Raw genomic sequence first — 20240 nt, 5'->3', positions numbered from 1 at the left:
CGGGGGAAGAAAGACAAGGCCAGTCTGAGTCAGGTAACGCCCTTGGGTGAGGTCCGATCACAAGTCACAAGGATAGAGAGCATTAAACATTTCTGTGCTCCACCGAGTCGGTTCCATAATAAAGTTAGAAAATGGAAATGTGGAGGCCCCCAAATTCCACGGCCTTTAGGTTCTCGGTGCGGGCAGCTGGCAGGGAAGGGTCCGCCTGGCGCTGCAGAAGGTTAACCCATTATCCGCGACAGACCGGTAAAGTTCACCCGATTTTGCTACACAGCTGCAACATTGTGCACGGAGGTAAACTGGTTGGAAGCTAATTCAAAACTGCAAAATCCAGGCCCGCACGCAGGAGCGCCCTTCCCGGTTACATCTCTCTTCCGACCTGGGGAGAAAGCAGGGTCTGACTCGGCTCGGATCTGCACATCGGGTCCGCCCGCAGGACCCCACCCCGCCCTCCTCCGGCCCCGCCCCCTGCCCACCACCCCCGTCCGCCCTCCTCGGGCCCCGCCCCCGGGGGAAAGCGAATGGTCTTGGGCTTCGTCCGGGAGCTGCGAGGCTGCACGGCTGGTGCTGCAGTATCCTGCGCCACCGCCACTTAGCCGTGCTCCGAGCCCGGCCGAGGAAGCTGCAGTCGCAGCCAGGAGCCCGCAGCCCGCGTCTCGAGCCCACCGCCGCCCTCCGAGGGCGCCCCAGACCGCGCCATGGTGAAGGTGACGTTCAACTCGGCTCTGGCCCAGAAGGAGGCCAAGAAGGGCGAGCCCAAGAGCAGCGAGGAGGCGCTCATCATCCCCCACAACGCGGTCGCCGTGGACTGCAAGGTCCGAGGGCCAGGGGGTCGGAGGAGTGGGCGCTGGGCCCGCGGGAGAGCTGCGAGGGGCCGGTGCTGTTCTGCGCCCGAAGCGGCGCGGGGCGCGGGACAGAGTCCCCGAGAGGGCCGAGCTCTCCTTTTTCTCGGGCCGCTCCCCTTGCTTGTCCGGCTCAGCTTCTTTGTAAGAAAGTGCGTGTGCGGAAAGCGGCGCCTGACGCGGGATAGGGAGCTTGGGAGGCCTGCGGGGAGGAGGATTGGAGAACGGTGCCGAGTGCACGGTCGTTGGTGCAGTCCGGGAATGTGCCCGGGGCCAGGACTGGGTTCGGTCGATCTGGAGACCGGCGGTGGCACGCAAAACAACAAAAACAACAGCGGAGTTTGGCACTTCCTCCCAGTATAATGTGCCTAAAATGGCTGACATCATTACAAGCCTACACCTCTGTAGCTTCCTATTTTCGTTTCTAGGCTGAACAGTCCTTGCACTAAGTCCGGCTACTGTAAAAGCCTGTTAATTTTAAAAGCATTTTCTTCTTTACCTCCTCTTTTTCCACGGCCCTTCGGTATTGGCAGGTGAACTTCACCGTGGGGTCTGGGGAGGGAGAGGGGGGCGAGGGAGCGGGCGAGAGGAGAAAGCAAGGTGACGGTCTGCTCAGAGTAGGTTCTGGCTGTTAATTTTATTATTAAAACGATTATTCCCGGTAAAGATCGCTAATTACTATGTGGATGTCTGTGTAAAACCGACAATTGACTTTTAAATGATATCAGTATCTTTACGAGAGTCCCTTACACTAAGTGAAACTAAACGTAACAAACTTGTCTTACGTCCCTTGTAAAATTGTCCTTTATTTTACAAAATCCCCCTTTTAGCCCTAAGCAAAAAATCAGGAGAGGAGGGACCATGATTGTGCTAAGTTTTAGTGGTTTACAATAATTCTCATTTAAGGTATGATTATAATTGTCTCAGAAGTTGAATAAAAAGGAAAGACTCACAGCCTCTTTCTAGGAGATCTTCTTTAGGCTGCAAAATTTTAATCCTGTAGAAATCAATTGTAGAAGTTATTTATGTTGCGTAATTTTTAATTTTTTCGTTAGCATTTTTCAAGACCTATTATAAGTAGGGTAAACTTAGTTCTAACTTTAAAAAAACTAATAATTTGTGCAAGTATGAGTAATAATCGTTGTTTTTTATATGATCTAATGGAAATTACTACTACTGGAAAACTCACTGTAAAAAATGTTTGAAAATACAACGTTAATCTGGATGTGCCTGTACTTATTTTTTGGAAATGTTCTAGTTAAAAACAAACGTCAGGGGTTGACTTTTAAATTACTGTCTTGCCTTGAAATAGGAAGTGGACTGATTCCCTAAAAGGAATTAGAGTTTTGGTATTGGTATTGTTTTCCTGAATCCGTTGTAAACCGTCTTGATCTTAAGAGAAAATGTTTGGAATCCACAGAGGATAATTCCAGCAGCAAATTATTATCTTAGCTCTATGTTTATCTAACATTCATTGTACCTAAAATAAGTTGATAGTCAAGTACTCAGTCATAACAGACTGAAATACGTAGATAGAGATTAGATAGATTTTAATCCTATTATTTGTCTTTTTAAAAATCCTATGAACAAATATAACTCCTCCTATTAAAAAAGAGAGAGGGAGAAAGGATTGGATGATGTCACTTCAGATGGCTTTTCCCTGTTCCTCTAGTGAAAGAGATGTGAAACTCTGGACAAAAATCAGAAATAATTTGCTGGGCAGCTTTAAATCTGACTTTTGGCATTTACTGTCATTTCTGAAATGGTGACCCTGTTTTCAGATTCTCAGAATTTCTCACAATTTCACCGTATTCAAATATTATGGTCATAGCAGCAGGAAAAAAAGTAACCATTCATAGCTCTGTGCTATGTTTTCTGTTTCTGTTTTCTCAGATCCCCATAGCCAAAGAAAAATACTGGAACAAAGCTGTGAGGGCCAATCTTCCTTTGTAACCACATAGCAGTCATGGATGAATTGGCAGATACAAAATGACATTCTTTTTCTAGCTATAAGCTCAAAGACTTCTTAAGTGAGTGACAAAATACTGCTCTACATTAAAACTAGAATCCTTATAATCAGTCACTTAACAGTAAATGAAAACCTTACTTAATAACAGACATTTGTGGAAGATCTCTTAGAGCTGGGTCAGTGATTCCTTAATGTTCTCTGGCTCCTTGGGGTGACTGTGCTGGGGAACTACTGAGTTTGACTCCCTGGATTCTGCACAGAATCAGGCTTCCTGTGTTTGCCTGGGGCATTTCCTTGCCTGGTTGGTGGAGAGGATCCCGTTTAGCTAGTTAATGGGCCAGAACCCCTGAACAAGAATTTTGAGTATCTTTAACTCTCCTAGACCACGATATCCCGAAAACCATGTTTCTCAAAATGTACTCTTAAGGGTCACCTGATATCATCTGGGATTCTGGTTTAAAAATGCAGATTCTTCAGACCTTATGCCGGAAGAATTCTTACCACTCCAGTCAGCTGGCTTATGTAACACGCATTCCAGTACTTTTACACTGCTCCTGTCCTTTGCTATTTCTTTATCTCTTTTCTCACTGCTGGGTGAGGACCCTCTGGAAACAGCTCCATTGTCCCATTTTTCAGTCTTGTCTTTTCAGTAGCTGTTAATCCCAACAGCCATGTCTATTGATCATATTACCTCAACTAGCTTGCTATTTATTATTCTTGCCCTACATTTTCCCCTATGTTTTGTGTAATAGAGGTGAATTTGAAATTATATGCATGTTTTATGTTAGAGGCAGCAATTCATTCATGAATGTTTGTGTTTCTACTTTGAACTTTGGAAAATTGTTATATATATGTAAATATCAAAGAAAAGATATTTTCTTTGAAAGAAAGAAAAAAGAAAAGAAAAGAAAGTTTCAAAAGAAAGTTGAAAATTAGAAATTTTATTGTAGATATGACACTAAGATATGTAAATATCAAAACTGGGACTTCCTGAGTTGGAAGTCCCAGTTTTGTCATTACACAACCACTTGATCTTGGGCTTAAGTTTTTAGATTTCTTTATGTGTAAGATGACAGGGTAGGAGCAGATGGTCTGTAAAGGACTCTTCCAGTTTTAAAATTCTATGAAAATGCTAGAATTACATAATTATATTTGGCAGGAATCAAATTGTTTTAACTGTGAAAAAAAAATAACTACCTCCTCACCCTAATCAGACTGTTCCCTTTGTTCCTCCCCATGTTCAGCATGTTACATTCCTTCCTTATATTAAGTAGCCATGGGTCACAGAGAAAGGAGATAGATAGAGGTATTATGTAATACGCTCAATTTTCATTTTGGGTTACCTCACTGTAGAACAGTAGTTGTCAATAACAACTTCTGTTGTCATGCCTAATTAGGAAATGCCTTTCCCGATCTCAGGCGTCGAAGAAGCTCAAGTTTCCTTCATAGGTATCCGTGCAAGTTGTTTTGCTGATAAATAGTGTTGCCTCTTCTCTGCTGTGCATCGTAGTTGTAGTTGCAGACCTCCTTAAAAGGAAAAGTAAAATGCTCGTGGAGCGGAAAAGATGGGGCAGGATGGAAGCATAAGTGAAGGACTGCTAACCCAGCAAGTTCTGAGTTACCCGTCACAAAATGGCTACTTGGATCCTAATTCTTTACACTTTCTGGCATTTCTGTTTGCATAAACGGGACTGGTAATTTTGCCTTTTGGTGGTGTTGGTGTTCATTGTATTTTCTGGTTTTGGGGAGGTAGAGGGGAGAAGGAACATAAATATGATGACATTTACTGAAATGTTTTGATGTTTACAGAAGGGATGGGGAGCTTGGTTCCCTTTAACAAAAGTGCATATGATTACCTAGTTGTGTAACTTAGGTGTCTGTAAACAACATTGGCCAGCAAACACTTTACAGTCACTGCATTTTAGTTCTTCATGAGGATATTGATGTCTGAAGTGAAGGATTAGTTCTGGGAGACAAATTAATTGCCCCTGTGCCTACCAAGTGACTTGACAGGACCTCCTATGTACACACGCCTCACGGGCTGCTGCAGCTGCAGAGGGTGGACAAAATTGCATGTCGTGCAGTTGGAGGTTACCTGCTTGGGGTCTTCCCAGTGTCATCTTAAACTTATTTTCTCCGGACTAGATAGAAGCAAGTATATTATCCTTGGCAAAATCGTAAACCTGTAAGACGTTATGGAATATCAGCTCTGCCATATAAGAGGTTTAAGTGAATGGAAGTATTATTTTAATCAGAAATATCTCTTGAAACACATGGTACAGGCCTATTTAAATTGATTTAGAATTTAACTTTAGAAGTTTTCATTATTGCTAAGGCTTGATGTAAGGTGGGACATTTTATTTATTTGTTCTCATACCATAACTTAAATATCTGGAGTGTCTACTTGAAAGTCATTTTCTTTTTTCCAAAAGGAAAATACTTTCTGAATTCATGGTATAACTAAAACTTCTTGGACTCCTTTGTATGTCATAGTGTCAGTAGAGGAAGAGCCAGAAAAATTTGTGTCTTTTCAAAATGACATCAGTGAATGCATCCTCTTAAACTTTTCGGTAAACTTGTCATTTTTTATTAGAGCTTAGACTAAAGGAGTTAAGGACTTTACCATCAAAGGACTTTTCAGGCCATAACTGCTGCCTGTTAAAATAAAGGATTTGACAGCATGTGGTGGTTTTTGTCAAAATGCTGTAGAAAGTAGCAACACTGGAGCTATGTTTTCAAGAAGCTTATGTGTAGAGTTATTTCCTTGGCTCTCATTTTCTTGCACAGAGCTTAACAATGAAAGTTTTATAGGGTAGGCAACTGGAAGTTGAAAATTAGAAATTTTATTGTAGATATGACACTAAGAACATCATTAAAAAATCATTTAATTGTGATTATCCCTTTTAATCAGTATTTATGATACGTGTACTTAATAGCTTTAAAGAAATCTACAGTATAATCCTCTATTTTATGTGTTACCAACAGTTGAACAAAATTGTTTTTAAACAATTGAAGTTTTTTTTGAGCTCTTTAATTGATTAGAGGAAAAGAAAGAATGAAGTATTTTTATAATTCCGCCATTTGGGGGAAAAGCAAGTAAGAATAACATAGACTTTTTATTCTTATGCAGAAGACTTTCAATCTTGAGTTTCAGAAATGAAAATATTACTATTTTTATGATAGAGGGATGTTCTAATTTTTCATTTAATATTTATCTTTTAATGTTGATAAGTTTCTAGCAGTAATTATATGACTTAAAGCTAAAATATATTTGTCAGAAGAGAAATTAATGTTGAAATTAAATTTGCACAGTTTATAAATCCTAAACATTTTCAAGTTAAACATGTAGGGAGTTTATTTGGGAAATTGACACTAAGTATGACGTTAGGTATTTAATACTTTAAGATTTTGAAATATTTGCATAAGCCTTTTTTGGCATAGTTGAATTTCATACTTTAAAAAATGAGAAGTTTTAATGGAGTTCTGTATATTTGAATGTTTTAACTTTTAATGCCAAAATTACTTTTCAAGACTTAAATGTTTTGCATAACGAGTTAAGAATAAAGCGTAAATCTTAGATTGTTTTCTCTGCTTTAAATATGATTATGATGTTTAAAATTATTTAATATAAAAACCAAAAAGGTAAGTTGCATTGTTAAGTAAATCACTTACTGCAACGTCCAGAAGAAGAATCCTCTTTATGCTGGGAAAAATGACTTTAAGAGTTGGTCCACCGAGGTCTGCAATTTTTATTTATTTTTTAAATTTTTATTTGTTTATTTATTTATTTATTTTTGGCCAAGCTGCATGGCCTGCAGTATCTCAGTTCCCCAAGCAGGGGCTGAACCTGGGCCACCACGGCAGTGAAAGCCCAGAATCCTAACCACAAGGCCACCAGCGAATTCCCTAGGTCTGCAGTTCTTAAAATTCATTTTGTCAGCCAGTCTCTCTAGTATTTCTTTTCTACTATATATACCATGTCAGTTTTTAAAATTTTTTATTTTATAGTTTTCTCCTCAATCTATTTTACCTTGCTTTCATATTAGTGCTAGGAAAAAATTTCCCAATCCCATCTAGGGCAGTGCTAGGCATGTTAAGCAGAGACGACAATCTGAATACTCCTGGGCCCAAGCAAATGATATAGTGAAGGTAGGCTTTTTTTTTCCCCCCATATTAAACAACTTAGAATATTCTTCATTTTCATCGAAAAAAAAAAAAAAGGATCCAGTGTTGCTTGATCCTCCAGTTTTTAAAGGCAAGCTACAATCAGGGTTTTTATTTAAAACTTGACTTTTCAGTATTAACAACTAATTCATACCAGAATTTCAGGCGGAAACACTGAAGACTGACATAGGCCACCATTTTACAGTCTCCTTTACAGTGGAGAGCAGGGCTGGCAAATTATGGCCCAGGTGTCCAAATTGTGGCCTGCTGCCTGTTTTTGTATAACCCATGATCTAAGAATGATTTTTTATATTTTTAAATGGTTGGGGGAAAATAATCAATTTCTCTTGTTTGGCCTAGTTCCCTCACTCCAAAAAGGCGTATAGTTCAGGAAACCACACTGTCTACTTATTGAGAAGTCAGACTATGCAGTCTGTGCTTTAGGATTTAGGTCCTATCTCTACGACTTACTGTGTTAGTTTGGATAAATTATTCCAACTCTCTGATTCTCCATCAGCTAACTGGGAAATATGATAATCTGTAAAAAATTGATCACAATGCCTGGAACAGAGTAAGACTGAATAGATATCTGCTGCTATTATTACTACTACATTTTTTTTTTTTAACAATTCAAACTTTTATTTGGCACTACTACATCTTAAAGATTTCTAGAAGTAGACTTCAAGATTGAAGTAGAAAATTAATGAAGCATAGCATTTATTCATTTTGTATTGTTTTTCATAAACTAATACCTCAAACTTAACACTATTTTCACATAGTGTTAGATCCTACTGGCAAAAGTTAATATTGTTACCTGGATCTGATAACTTGGGCAAGTCTGGAAACCTCCCAAGCCTCAGTTTCCTCATTTGTAAAATAGTATAGTGGTACCAACCTTATAGTGTTCTTGTGATGGAATTAACTGTCCCTAGTTCATAGAAACTCAATTAAATGTTAGTGTTTTCCCCATCCCCATCTTTTAAAAGTCCCACTTTTCCCCCCCTCATCATGCTTGTTTTGGAATATTACTTCTTGTGTTACCATTACTGCTTATCCCTACCTCACATGTCAGTTACATAACAAGATTGTTGATAAATAACACCCTGTTTCCCCAAGGTATTCTGGTGAGGAGCTGTTCCTGCAACTTAAAAATCCTTAGCATTCAGTAGCTATGTCCATTTTTGTATAAAAGTATATTTCTCATTATGTAATAGATGTTAATAGAATTTTATAAATCTAATTTTGGATTTAATCAAAGTATTAATTTAGCTTTAAAATGCAAATACTAGTCCTGCCCTATCTCTGAGGAACCCACTTTTTTTTTTTTTGGAACCCACTTCTTAAATTAGTGGTTCTCAAACCTTTTGGCCTCCGGACCCCTTTGTACTCTTAAAAAATTGTTGAGGACCCCAAGAGCTTGTTTCTGTTTCTGTTTTGCGGTACGCGGGCCTCTCACTGCTGTGGCCTCTCCCGTTGAGGAGCACAGGCTCCGGACGCGCAGGCTCAGCGGCCATGGCTTACGGGCCCAGCCACTCCGCGGCATGTGGGATCCTCCCGAACCGGGGCACAAACCCGTGTCCCCTGCATTGGCAGGCGGACTCTCAACCACTGCGCCACCAGGGAAGCCCCTGTGTTATTTTTATTATGAAAATAGTTTTGACATTGTGGATCCCCTGAAAGGGTGTTCTGGAGCACATTTGGAGAACTTTACTCTAAGTACTTGCTGTTTCATGGTTTTTGTTTTCATTTGTGTTTTTTGCAATTTTAGATATTATCTACTGGCTTCCTAATATGGAAAGTGAATATTTAGCCTTTTCTATATATTTACGTGGTATATACATAATCTGTTCTCCTAGTATAGTTATAGTAATGTCTGGTTAAATTGATAGTCCATGGTTTTATTATAATTGACATGAAACTTACACAGAGTAAGTAGTAATGCAGTATAACTACTAGTTAATGTAGTTATACTGCATTACATTGGACTAAGTAGTATAACTTATTCTACTTCCTTTCTTGTACAAAACCATTTTTATTTTCCCTGAATTCGATAACTGACTTCTTGGGTCAAGGGGGAGGATTGCTTAATTTTCTATGTATTGCTAATTCATCCTCATACTCTCTGACAGCAGTATAATTGCCTTTTGTATCTACAAACTTATCAGATAACTTACCGAGTTCCATATTTTTCTTGGCGATATTTCATTTGTCATTTTTCAGTCTTTCCACCCAGACTAGTTGTATTCTAGGTATGTTTCTACACCGATGTCCTGAGAGTAATTATTATCCTGGAATTGTTCTGCCTTTGCCTCCATCCTAAGTTGGATCTTACGTTTTATAAATCCAAGAAAAAGCATCTGAGTGCAATTATTTTTTTAAACTTTACTTGTCTGAGAGTCTTTACTCTGTCTTCACATTTAATTGATAATTTATCTGGGCATAAAATTCTAGGTTAGCAATAATTTTCTTTCAGCATTTTGATGGCATTGCTCCGTTATCGTCTAGTCTGATGCCATTCTGATTCCTGGTTCTTTGAATATGACCAGTTTTGTTTTGTTTTTCCTCTAGAAGCTTGAGATTTTTTTCCTTATGCCTTCAGCTTTCATAATTGTTATTGACATACTTTGTTTTCTGTCATATCCATTTTCTGGCTTAAGGTTTATTTATTTATCCCTTTACTATCACTCTGTTGAGCTTTCAGGAGGAAGTAAAGATAACCATTTAACTGGAAATCAATAATAGAACTTTCAACTCAGCTGTCTTCATAGCTTTAAGATTTATTAGAATATTTTCTTTAACATTAAAAATGGGCTTAATGATAATAATAGATAATAATGGAAACTATGTGCATTTTTATTAACACCAGTTTAAGGTCAGACAGGATGACCTAAAAAGAGGCATCTTCTTGTCTCCCTTTTTAATGTTCCAAAATTGTCTTCTTCATGAGTAATATTAGAGGCAACTCACTCACTACCAACTTCATGGTTTTTGCCTTGTGGCTTTATTCCTCTAAGTTAGGTTCATTTTTGTAACAATATCTTGCCTTTTTCATTGATTTTGAAATACTTATATGCTAGTGTGCCTGAGTTATTTTTCTTTATTGTTTTTCCTTCATGTGCATATGATTTTAATACTTTCTGTTACTGTCCTTTGTAATTTGATGAATAATAGAGAAAAATTCTATTAATTTTGTCAACATGTTAATAATACGAACACTACTGTTGTAATGGTTAACACATACACATAGTGCTTACTAGGAGTGTGGCTCAATTTAAGTAAACCTATTACGATAGGAAAAATCTGTAGAACCTCAGGCTAGGCTATGTTTCTGGTTGGATATGAGTGTTATCCAGTTGTAACATGGTATCACGTCACTTATTACCAGAGTTAATTTGCCTAACCTATTATTTAGGTAGGTCATTGACCTAATAGCTCCGTGATTTTCCTTCCCTAAGGTGTGCACATGGAGTCAGATGATATTCGGGCCTTATTTGGTGATACCGCACAAATCATTTTATTTAACTTCTCTGGGCCTCATTATATTTATCTGTAAAATGATGTATTGGACTAAATAAGCTTTCATGGCTCTTTCATACAGGAGCTTTTCTTACTGAGAAGTACACTGATCACATATTCAGAGGCACCTACTACTGCATGGCCAGACTATATACTAGGGATTTAAAATTCACTAAACACCTCAACCTTCAGGAGGCCCCTGGTGTAACTCAGAGAGACCAACCATGTAAACCAAATTAATCACAGCCTACTCAAACATCTGTGTCTGTTTTCACAAGAAAACAACCCCCTGGATCCAAGGGTGAGGAGAGTGGTAGAATAAGGGAGCAAGATGAAATGACTATTGAGTGTTTATTGTACATGCATTTGGTGCTAGGCATAGGTTCAAAGCACTTTTTACATGTTCACTCTAGAGAGACAAATATCTCTGATCTCAAGAACTGGAATTATGTTTTCTAATAGTCATTTTATATAACTTTCAAATTTTTAAACTGGGATGGGAGATGTAACTTTCCACATTTGAATTACTTTATGTTTTTAGAAGAATATACTTGGAATTTTCTCTGCAAAAGTTTTGCATTTTACATGGAATGACTCATTTGAATACAAATGTATAGTTATCTCGTTGAATGACATTAAAATCCAAGATTTATACAAAAATGAGTCCAGAACAGGTTTGCTTTTTTCCCCCTCTAATCTTGACACATAATTTTATGATGAATTATAGAGTAGAGCCTTCCTATCATACTTAAAATTTTTAGGAAGACAGTTGATATTCTTATTAGGAACAATATGAACTCATGATTCAGCCAGTGGCAGAAGACATCTGTCTTGACCAATTTATCAATCCCTAGTAAAGGTTGTTATTAACAGTAAATATCATTTGTATATAATGCTGTTGTTTAATCTCACCAATATGAATTGGAAAACCTGATGAAATTTCATAAAGTATTATCATTAGTACACTTCTCTTCAGTGTAGATTGAATAAACACTATATTTAAATGATGGTCATCTTTTAAAATATTAATAAGTAGGAAAAAGAATAGAAGACTCTTAAGGTATTCCTGTATTAATATTCTGCTATGTGCCAGATACTCTGCTTGTCCCTAATGATGTAAAAAGTGATTAAATTACAATCCAGCACTAAAAGCATTTACAGCCTAATTTTCTTTTATAGTTCTGGCCTATTTTTTTTTAAACCTAGGCATGTGCTAATTTTATATAATGCCAGTAATTTGGTTCAGATTTCATATTTCTCACAGTAGTTGAACTGTTATGCAATGGCTTTAAAATTTTAATTTTTTTATTCCCGTTTTGCTGCTTATGTGTCATAGGATTTGTTAACAAAAAAGGACATTAATGAGAAATTGGTTTTGTAGACATTGTAATTTTATTTATTTTAATTCTAAAAAATATTTATTTATTTTATTTACTTATTTTATGGCTGCGTTGGGTCTTGGTTGTGGCATGCGGGATCTTTCGTTGTGGTGCGCAGGCTGCAGAGCGCGCAGGCTCTATAGTTGTGGCGTGGGCTTAGTTGCCCCCTGGCATGTGGGATCTTAGTTCCCTGACCAGGGATCGAACTGGCGTCCCCTGCATTGCAAAACAGATTCTTAACCATTAGACCACCAGGGAAGTCCTGACATTGTAATTTTAGATTAGTTTCTCTTTTAAAAAATCTCTCCCTATTCCAAGTGTAAAATAATGCAGTAACATTAATATCCATATAATGCCAATCACTTGGAAAGCTGCTCCCTTTTTGCATTTCAGACATAAGATTTCTCATGTGGACTTTCTCACCCTAGTTGAGATAGTATCAATCTTACCTGAAAAGTCAAATGAGAAAATAAAATTCAGATTACTGATTTAAATGAGCAAGAGAAAATGCAAACAAATGTTTGGTGTCTTTATAGATTTTTAGCTTCTTAGCCATAGATTTTTGTGTTTTACATATAGCAGAATATATTTGGTAATGAATTACTGCTATTAATGGTGAACAGGTTGCTGGATCATGTCTTTTTGTTGCTTTTTTCCATGCTGGGAAAAGAAAACTAATGTAGAAGCCAGCTGAATAGAACATGTACCAGTGGCAAATGGATGGCACTGGTATCCTACATGATGGTAATCAGTTGGAACGATTGCCTGTGTAAGTTCTGTGGTTCAAAGAGTATAGTTAGGAAAACATTTTGGAAATTTTTTTAAGTAGATCTTAAATTATGACCAAGGTTTTTATTTTTGATTTCTTATTGGAATAGGAAGTCATTTTCTTTTCCTCTCCAGTAATGCCTTTTTTAATTGGCCTTTTCAGTATTTTGCTGTAGATTGCTTTTTTGTTTGTTTGTTTTTTAAAGGGTGAACATATTTTAAGAGTTTATTTGTAAGCAATTTAAATTAATTTAATGAGTATATATATTTTTAATCATGAGTATATTTTAACAAAACAATTTAAATTTATTTCTGTGCATCAGTAAAGTATTATGAAAGGAAAAAAGAAGGAATATTAAAAAATGAAAGGTGTAGATTACTTTTTATCGGCTTTACTCCAAGAAGATACCTATTTCAGCTTACCTTTCCCAGCTAAGTCAGATGGTGGTGGGGATAATACTAATAGCTATCACTTACTTAGCACTTACTATTTACTCTGTGCCAAGCAGTGATCTATATACTTCAGTTGTATTTCCTCATTTAGTCCCCACACTAACCCTATGAGGTTAGTGCTATTATTAATCCATTAATGATGAGGTGATTGAGACAGAGAAGTTAAAATACCACGTGTCTGTCTGTTTCCCATCCTCCAAAATTTTGAGATTTCTTGTCTGCTATCAATCTTTTCATCCTTATCTTTCTTAAAAGCTTATATCTTTTTCATCTTCTTCAGTATCATTTAATGGGCTTTTAAGAAAAAACACTCTCCTTGCTCCTCATAAGTTGGGAAAGGAGAGGAATTCGAATATACTGGAGTATTAGTTACATACTGAAATTTTCAGCCTTTCTAGCTTTATACTGTTCTGTTAATTTTGACAAATACGTGCACTTGTGTAATCACTGTAGTCAAGATGCAGAATATTTTCCTCACCCCAAAATGTTCTTTAATATCACTTGGTAGTCAATCCTGAGTGTCACACCTGTCCCAGTTTTCTGTTCCTGTAGTTTAACCTTTAGCCAGAACCTCATACAGATGGTATTATACCATGAGTAGTTTCTGTCATTCTAATTGTTTCTGTCTGTCCGGAGAACTGGGTGTTGTCTGGACCATCTTTTATTCCCATAGCTCTTGCACTGTGGTTTTTCTGAGCTTGTCCAATCCCAGCTTCTCTCTGTCACCATTTTTGGTTTGCTTATGCCATTCATGCTTGGATTTGTTCTTTGCAAAAGAATACCTGTTCTGTCACTTAAAGGATTCAGCTGCTTTAGTCACCATATTAATCCAGTTTCTAAAACCCAGAACTCAAAACCCTTTTATATGGAGAAGTAGTTTAAAATTAGGTTCTCAGAAGGAAGCATACCCAGTCATAGCTGGAAATGAAAATCAAGGTTCAAAACCAAGCAACACTGTAGAAAAGTACTTGGTATGTTTGGTCTTCACTAGGAAGAAAAATGATGGGGGAGGAGTTGAGAAAACTAGAACATTGATGAGAAATCTGTGAAAATTTGAATTATTATATATATATTTAATGTTGGCAGCTAATTCTGTATTTTGTAAAACAGTGTACAGGCCAAACAACACATCCATGGGCAGCTGGCCTGTGCAACCCTATTTATTGATATTACTGAATGTGTTTTTAAAAGTACATATTTCTAAATAAATATATTTCTGAAGTTTCAGTAGCTTATGCTACTCTGAGTTGAATAAATTGTATTGGTTCTTTTCTGTATTTCTGTTTTTAAATATAAAGTGTTTTATGCCATCTCTTTTTTTCTTTTTTGTAATACGATTTTTAACCCTAAGAGATAATTTCCTCTTTAGTATTCTGGTTCCTAAAGTGGTGGTGTTGCATTTGCTCTAATAATGCAAAATAGTATGTCTGGGAGCTCTGAAAAAGTGTCTCTTCATTCATTCTACAAAGAAGGCTTACATAGAGATGCCAGAGGACGTGAAGTGTGAGTTGTTAGTATGGGCACAGAATAAAAATTATATGAAAACCCTTGCATTTTGTCTGAGTTAAGTTTATAATTGAAGCACATTTACTGAAGCCTCTTAGGGAACTGATTGAGGTGACCTAATTCTTAACTAATTGAAGTACCAGAACAGAATTTACTCTTCATTTTGCTTAAGATATAATTGGTTAAGTAATTTTATTATCATATGATAAGATTTATTCGAACCAGAAATTAGTACAGTGCAAGAGTGAGAATGCTTTTGAAGCCGCTTCTTTCTGTCCCTACTGTTGAGGGGTGATTATAGGCCAGTGTGTGCTTCAGCGTCTTCATTTATAAACTGGGGTAAAAACTTGAGGTTTTAGGAAGATTAATGAGGTGATAATTGTACAGCACCTGTGGGAGTTCTTTTACCTTATCAGCATCATTTAAGGTGCACCAGTTTTATTGCAGTACAAGGGGAGGAAATGTCTATGACTTGTTTTAAATTAGGCCAAGTAAAGATTTATGTCCTAGTGAAGTTGCTCTTGTTCATGAGTGGTTTTCCTTTTTCTTATGATTTTTATGATTTTTGTTGTTAATTATGAAATAATCCAAGCATATAAAAACAAAGAATTCGTAGTACCATTTATATGTTTTTTTCCTTTTATGTTTTTTAAGTCTTCAATATATGGTGTTTTTTAAAAAATTTTTTTGCGTTAACATTATGTTTCTGAGATTAATCTCAAAATCAACAGTGCTAGTTGGTTTCATTTAGACTTTAATTATATGAACCCATAATACTTTATTCTTTACTTGTGGACATTAGGTTATTTCCAATTTTTTTCCTTAATGACCATTCTGCAGTAATCATTATTGAGCCTCTTTTTGTGTACAAAAGTGTTTATCTAGGGTTATGTTATTAGGAATGGAATTACTGGGTCATAAGATATATGTATCTTTAATTGTATTAGGTACTGCCAAATTGTTATTCAAAACATTTGTACCAGCTCCTGTCTACTGTGCAAAAGTCCTCAATTCCCATTGTTCCACACTTTCTCCAGCGCTTGGTGTTGTTAGACTTTCTTTTATTGCCTGGTATATAGGAACTCAGTTGGTATTTTTTTCTCTCATTCCCCATATTAAAATAAAATTTACATGCAGTAAAATGCACCTATTTTATGTGTACAGTTTGATTGAATTTATGGTCATTGTATAAAGTCATGTATCCACCACCATAATCAAGACATGAAACATTTCCATCACCCTGAAATATTTCCTCATACTTCTTCCATCTTCCTTTCACTGTGACAGCCACTAAGCTGTTTTTTGTCATTATAGTTTTTCCTTTTCATAGGTAGTCTTCTGCGTTGGAGTGTTTTTTTCACTATAGTGTTTTTGAGATTCAGTATGAATATACCACACTTTATCCATTCATCAGTTAGTGGATAGCTGTGTTGTTTCTGGTTTGGGGCTATTATGAATAATGATGCTAGGACTATTTATATGTAAATCTTTGACTTAGTTGATTTTTAATTACTGATCTTCAGCAATTTTGCTGAACTCTTAATTAGTTTGAATAATGTGACTTTCTCAGATTTTCTACATAGACAGTTATATCATTTGACATAATCACAGCTTTGTATTCTTTTTTCTAATCTTTTAATCAGTTCATGTTCTATCATTTGTGTACTACCTAGGATCTCTAGTACAATGTTGAATGAAAACAAAGAATCAGTTTTAGTGGGCATTCTCATATTCCTGACTTGAAAGGGTATGGTTTAATTCTGAAGTTTCACCATTAAATATGAGGTTTGCTGTAGATTTTTGATTATTAGCCTTTTTCATGTTAAAGAATTTCACCTCTTCTGGTTTGCAAAGAGATTTTATTATGAATGGAAGTTACAATTTATCAGATGCATTTTCTACATATTTTGAGATGGTCATGTGGGGTTTTTCTTAAATCTTAACATGTGGCTTTTTTCTCTAAGTATACTCTTTCAAGTTTTAAAATTTAATCATTTAAAATGCATTTTTAAATCACTTAGGTTAACAACATTTCTATCTTGAATATACTTTAATCCCTTCTCTGTGACTCAGACTGTAACAAGGAACGTCATTTATTTGTCATGCATACTATTAATTTTGACTGTAAATTGCTTAAGATTCCAACCATGTCTTAGTCACGTTTGAATTTCCCACAGGATCTAGCACAGTACATTGCAAATAACAGGCCCTTAATGTTGAACTGGGCTGCGTGCTTAGGGCTACCATTCTTTGCTAAAAAGCCACAGTCTCCTGTGCGTCATAAATTCTTATGTTGCCCCCACCTTTCATTGTCACGCTGGCTGCTGATGTGTAACTTTGGGGTCATTAAAAAAATAAATAACCAAGCTTTTAAAAACTTTTTCTACATTCTACTCCCTCATCAAATATTAGTTGAGTGCCAGCTAAGTGCCACGGTTGGCTTGGTGCTACCATACTAACCTTATAGAAATTTAGAGAAAAAAAGAGATTAGACAGACTTTGAAGACCTGTTTACCTCTTTTATGAAATAGATGATTGTGGTGCATGGACTTTGGGTCTGTAATTTGGAGATTCAGACTCCTATTTCCTGATTCTTAAGCCATGGTTCACGTGGTTGAGGTGCTGAACAAATGACCTGTGAGTACATGAGGTATTTTATAAGTTAGATTCTCTTGAGAAATTTAAAATTTTTGTTTTATTGTCATAGTCCTGAGATGTGATTTTTGAATGAACATGAGAATTCAGACTCCATAGCCTGTTACACAAAGTCCCTCTGTGACCTGCCCAGTAACCTCTCCATTCTCGCCCCTGTACCCTTCACCACCATACTGGGCACTCCAGCCGTACCACGTGTGACCCGTGGAATGTCATACATTCTGGCCCCATGATTTTATTCATTCTTCGCCCTACACATAATGCCCTTTCACTCTGTCTTCTGCATGGGTAATAAGTATTCGTCCTTCGTTCTTCTCCAGTATTTTCTCCCCTGGGAAGTCTTCTCCCAATCAGCCCTTCTTCTGTGCTGTCTACATTCTCCTGTTAGAGCCTATGGCATATTCATATTTTTTGTATATTTGTTTTCCAGGCTGATCTGAACGATCTCTTTCTTGGCAGAGGCTACATGCCCAGTCCTAGCACAGCTCTTGGCACATAGTAGACGTTTATAATTTATTCTTGAAAATATTGTTTGTTGACCTGCTAAAAATGGTAGAGCAAAAGGCCTGGACACTGTTAATCAGTTTAACCTTCAGGCTGCATATTCTTTTACGAGTGTCTGCCCATATGCTCTTTGGCTATCCCTTTAAGTGCTGCTAGTGAAGAGAGCCTGCCAAACAGGGGCGTGTTGTACACACATTTGACTGTCTCAGCAGCTGATACCAAATGTTTAGAAATGACTATTTCCATTTGTCATTCTCGTCTCCCCACCCTGCCTCCTCCCTGAAATTAATTATGCTAGGAACTGTTTCTCATCTCAGACAAGGGCTCAAGCAAAACACTACATGTACTTTATCATTCAGGTTTTTTATCATTCAGGTTTTCATAATACCTTATGACTCCTGTGGAATTCTTGTAACTTTCTGTTCACAGATGGGTATCTTGTATGGCTTGATAAATTCCTCTAGGTTTATTCTCAGTACACACTACTTCCTTGCTGTACTTGTTGTCTTGAGTATACATACCATACACTGACAGGTATGCCTAGCAAAGTGTGATGCTCTCACAGTGTTTGAGCCAATCCTTAGATTGAATGGCATTTTTTCTACAGTGTTAAATTCTGTGTTTAAACGTCAACCAACCCAAGTGCCTTAAATTGTTTTTGGTTGGCTGAGACATCCGGGCTTGGGCTTTACCCCTGTAGTATCAAGTTAAAATTCCTTATCTTAGAATTGAAAACATAATCTTAGCTTTCATTCTTTCCTCACTGAATTCTTGCTTCAACCGTATCCAGCATTGTTCTTACAGGTTTTCTTCCTAACTTTTAAGTTATATCCTATTTATCTATGGAGGTGTAGGTCAAGTCTACTTTCTCCCTTAATCCATCCCATATTGAGTTTTCCAAGCAAAGGATAGAGTTATATACTTGAAGGGCTCTACACACATACTACTTACTAGATCATCTTTTATTATGTTGGTTTCAAGTCAACTGGAGCCTTTCTTTTGCTGCCTGTACTATTTCTTGAGCCACTGGTTATAAAATACCAGCAGCTAATCTCATTTGTTTGTCAGCTCTTTGCACATGAACATGGGCACAAATAAGAAATTAGCTATAACTCTGAAGCGACAGTAGAGGGCCTGAGTTAGAAGGGCAAGGAGTGTATCTGACTGAATATCCTGACCCTAGATGATGTTCCAGTGCTAAATTATTTCCTTGAGGGGGGTCAAAATCAGAAGTCTAAAATTGTGTGCTAGTTGTATTGTCTCTTGACTTAATAAGTTTTTCTTACTAAATCTTTCCTCAGTTTTCTACTGATATCTTAAAAATGAAGAACTTTGGGCTTCCCTGGTGGCGCAGTGGTTGAGAGTCCGCCTGCCGATGCAGGGGACACGGGTTCGTGCCCCGGTCTGGGAAGATCCCACATGCCGCGGAGCGGCTGGGCCCGTGAGCCATGGCCGCTGAGCCTGCGCATCCGGAGCCTGTGCTCTGCAACGGGAGAGGCCACAACAGTGAGAGGCCCGTGTACCGCAAAAAGGAAAAAAAAAAAAAAAAAAAAAAATGAAGAACTTCGTTAAACTGGGATTCTTTAGGGTAGAGCAGTGGAATTACAGGATTATTTTAAATACATTTGTCCTACTTTTTTGAGATTCTAATTGTTTAAAGAATCTGTTTAATATTATTTGGTCTGTCCCCAGTTTTCGTGTAAATTTTTATTATGTTTGGTTAGGAATGGCTTTGTACCTAGTAGGAAATACTAATTACCTGCAGCAGGCTAACACATAATTTTATAAATAATCTCATATACCCCAACATTGTAATACACAAGACTCAGCACCAGAATTTTGCACGACAAAGTTGTATTGTAGCCTCTTCTGAATTTTTAAATATTAGAAGATATTTTAATCACTAAAAGTTAGGCACAGAAAATAGAAATTGTGGAGTATGTAATTTATTGCTCTAGAGATATGGGTGGCAGGTGGGGTATTGAAAGTTAGAAGAAAGAACTCTCCCAAAAGACTGGTGTCCCAGCTCAGGAGGCATTAGGCTGGGTCCTGGTACCACCACTTAATCATTCCTGGGTAGATTTTGATTAGAGACCTGACTCCTTTGGTCTTTATATCTTTGTTTATAAAATGATAATTATTAAGGTTTCTTTCAAGCTTGACATTTCTGTGATTCTGACTGCAGATAAGATATTGATCATCAGTCTTTTTCATATTTTAGGACCCAGATGAAGTGGTACCAGTTGGCCAAAGAAGAGCCTGGTGTTGGTGCATGTGCTTTGGACTAGCATTTATGCTTGCAGGTGTCATTCTAGGAGGAGCATACCTGTACAAATACTTTGCACTTCAAGTAAGTGGGAAAATGCTAGGGACATTTTTGCCTTTCCTTCACGTGTATTAGAAAATTGACCCAAACCTGTTCTAAGCCTGTGCTTTTTTGTCTGTGGCCTTTAGTCAGAGTGGTGGTCCTATTTTACAGTTATG

The 20240-nt window shown here is 37.2% G+C and overlaps 1 protein-coding gene across 1 annotated transcript in view; it reads left to right on the top strand.

Moving 5' to 3' along the window:
* The first annotated feature begins 527 nt into the window (after positions 1-527).
* The window catches only part of ITM2B (integral membrane protein 2B), a 30958-nt gene continuing 11245 nt past the window's right edge, over positions 528-20240 (top strand). Inside the window, exons 1-2 of the mRNA XM_059996223.1 lie at positions 528-815; positions 19978-20106. Of these exons, the coding sequence (XP_059852206.1) occupies positions 699-815; positions 19978-20106 (246 nt within the window). The 5' untranslated portion in view covers positions 528-698. The remainder of the gene's footprint in view (positions 816-19977; positions 20107-20240) is intronic.

The sequence above is a fragment of the Delphinus delphis genome, chromosome 18, assembly GCF_949987515.2.
Source record: "Delphinus delphis chromosome 18, mDelDel1.2, whole genome shotgun sequence".
Lineage (NCBI taxonomy): Eukaryota > Metazoa > Chordata > Mammalia > Artiodactyla > Delphinidae > Delphinus > Delphinus delphis.
The sequence above is the reverse complement of the archived record's forward strand: the minus strand, read 5'-3'. Positions and strand labels throughout refer to the sequence as shown.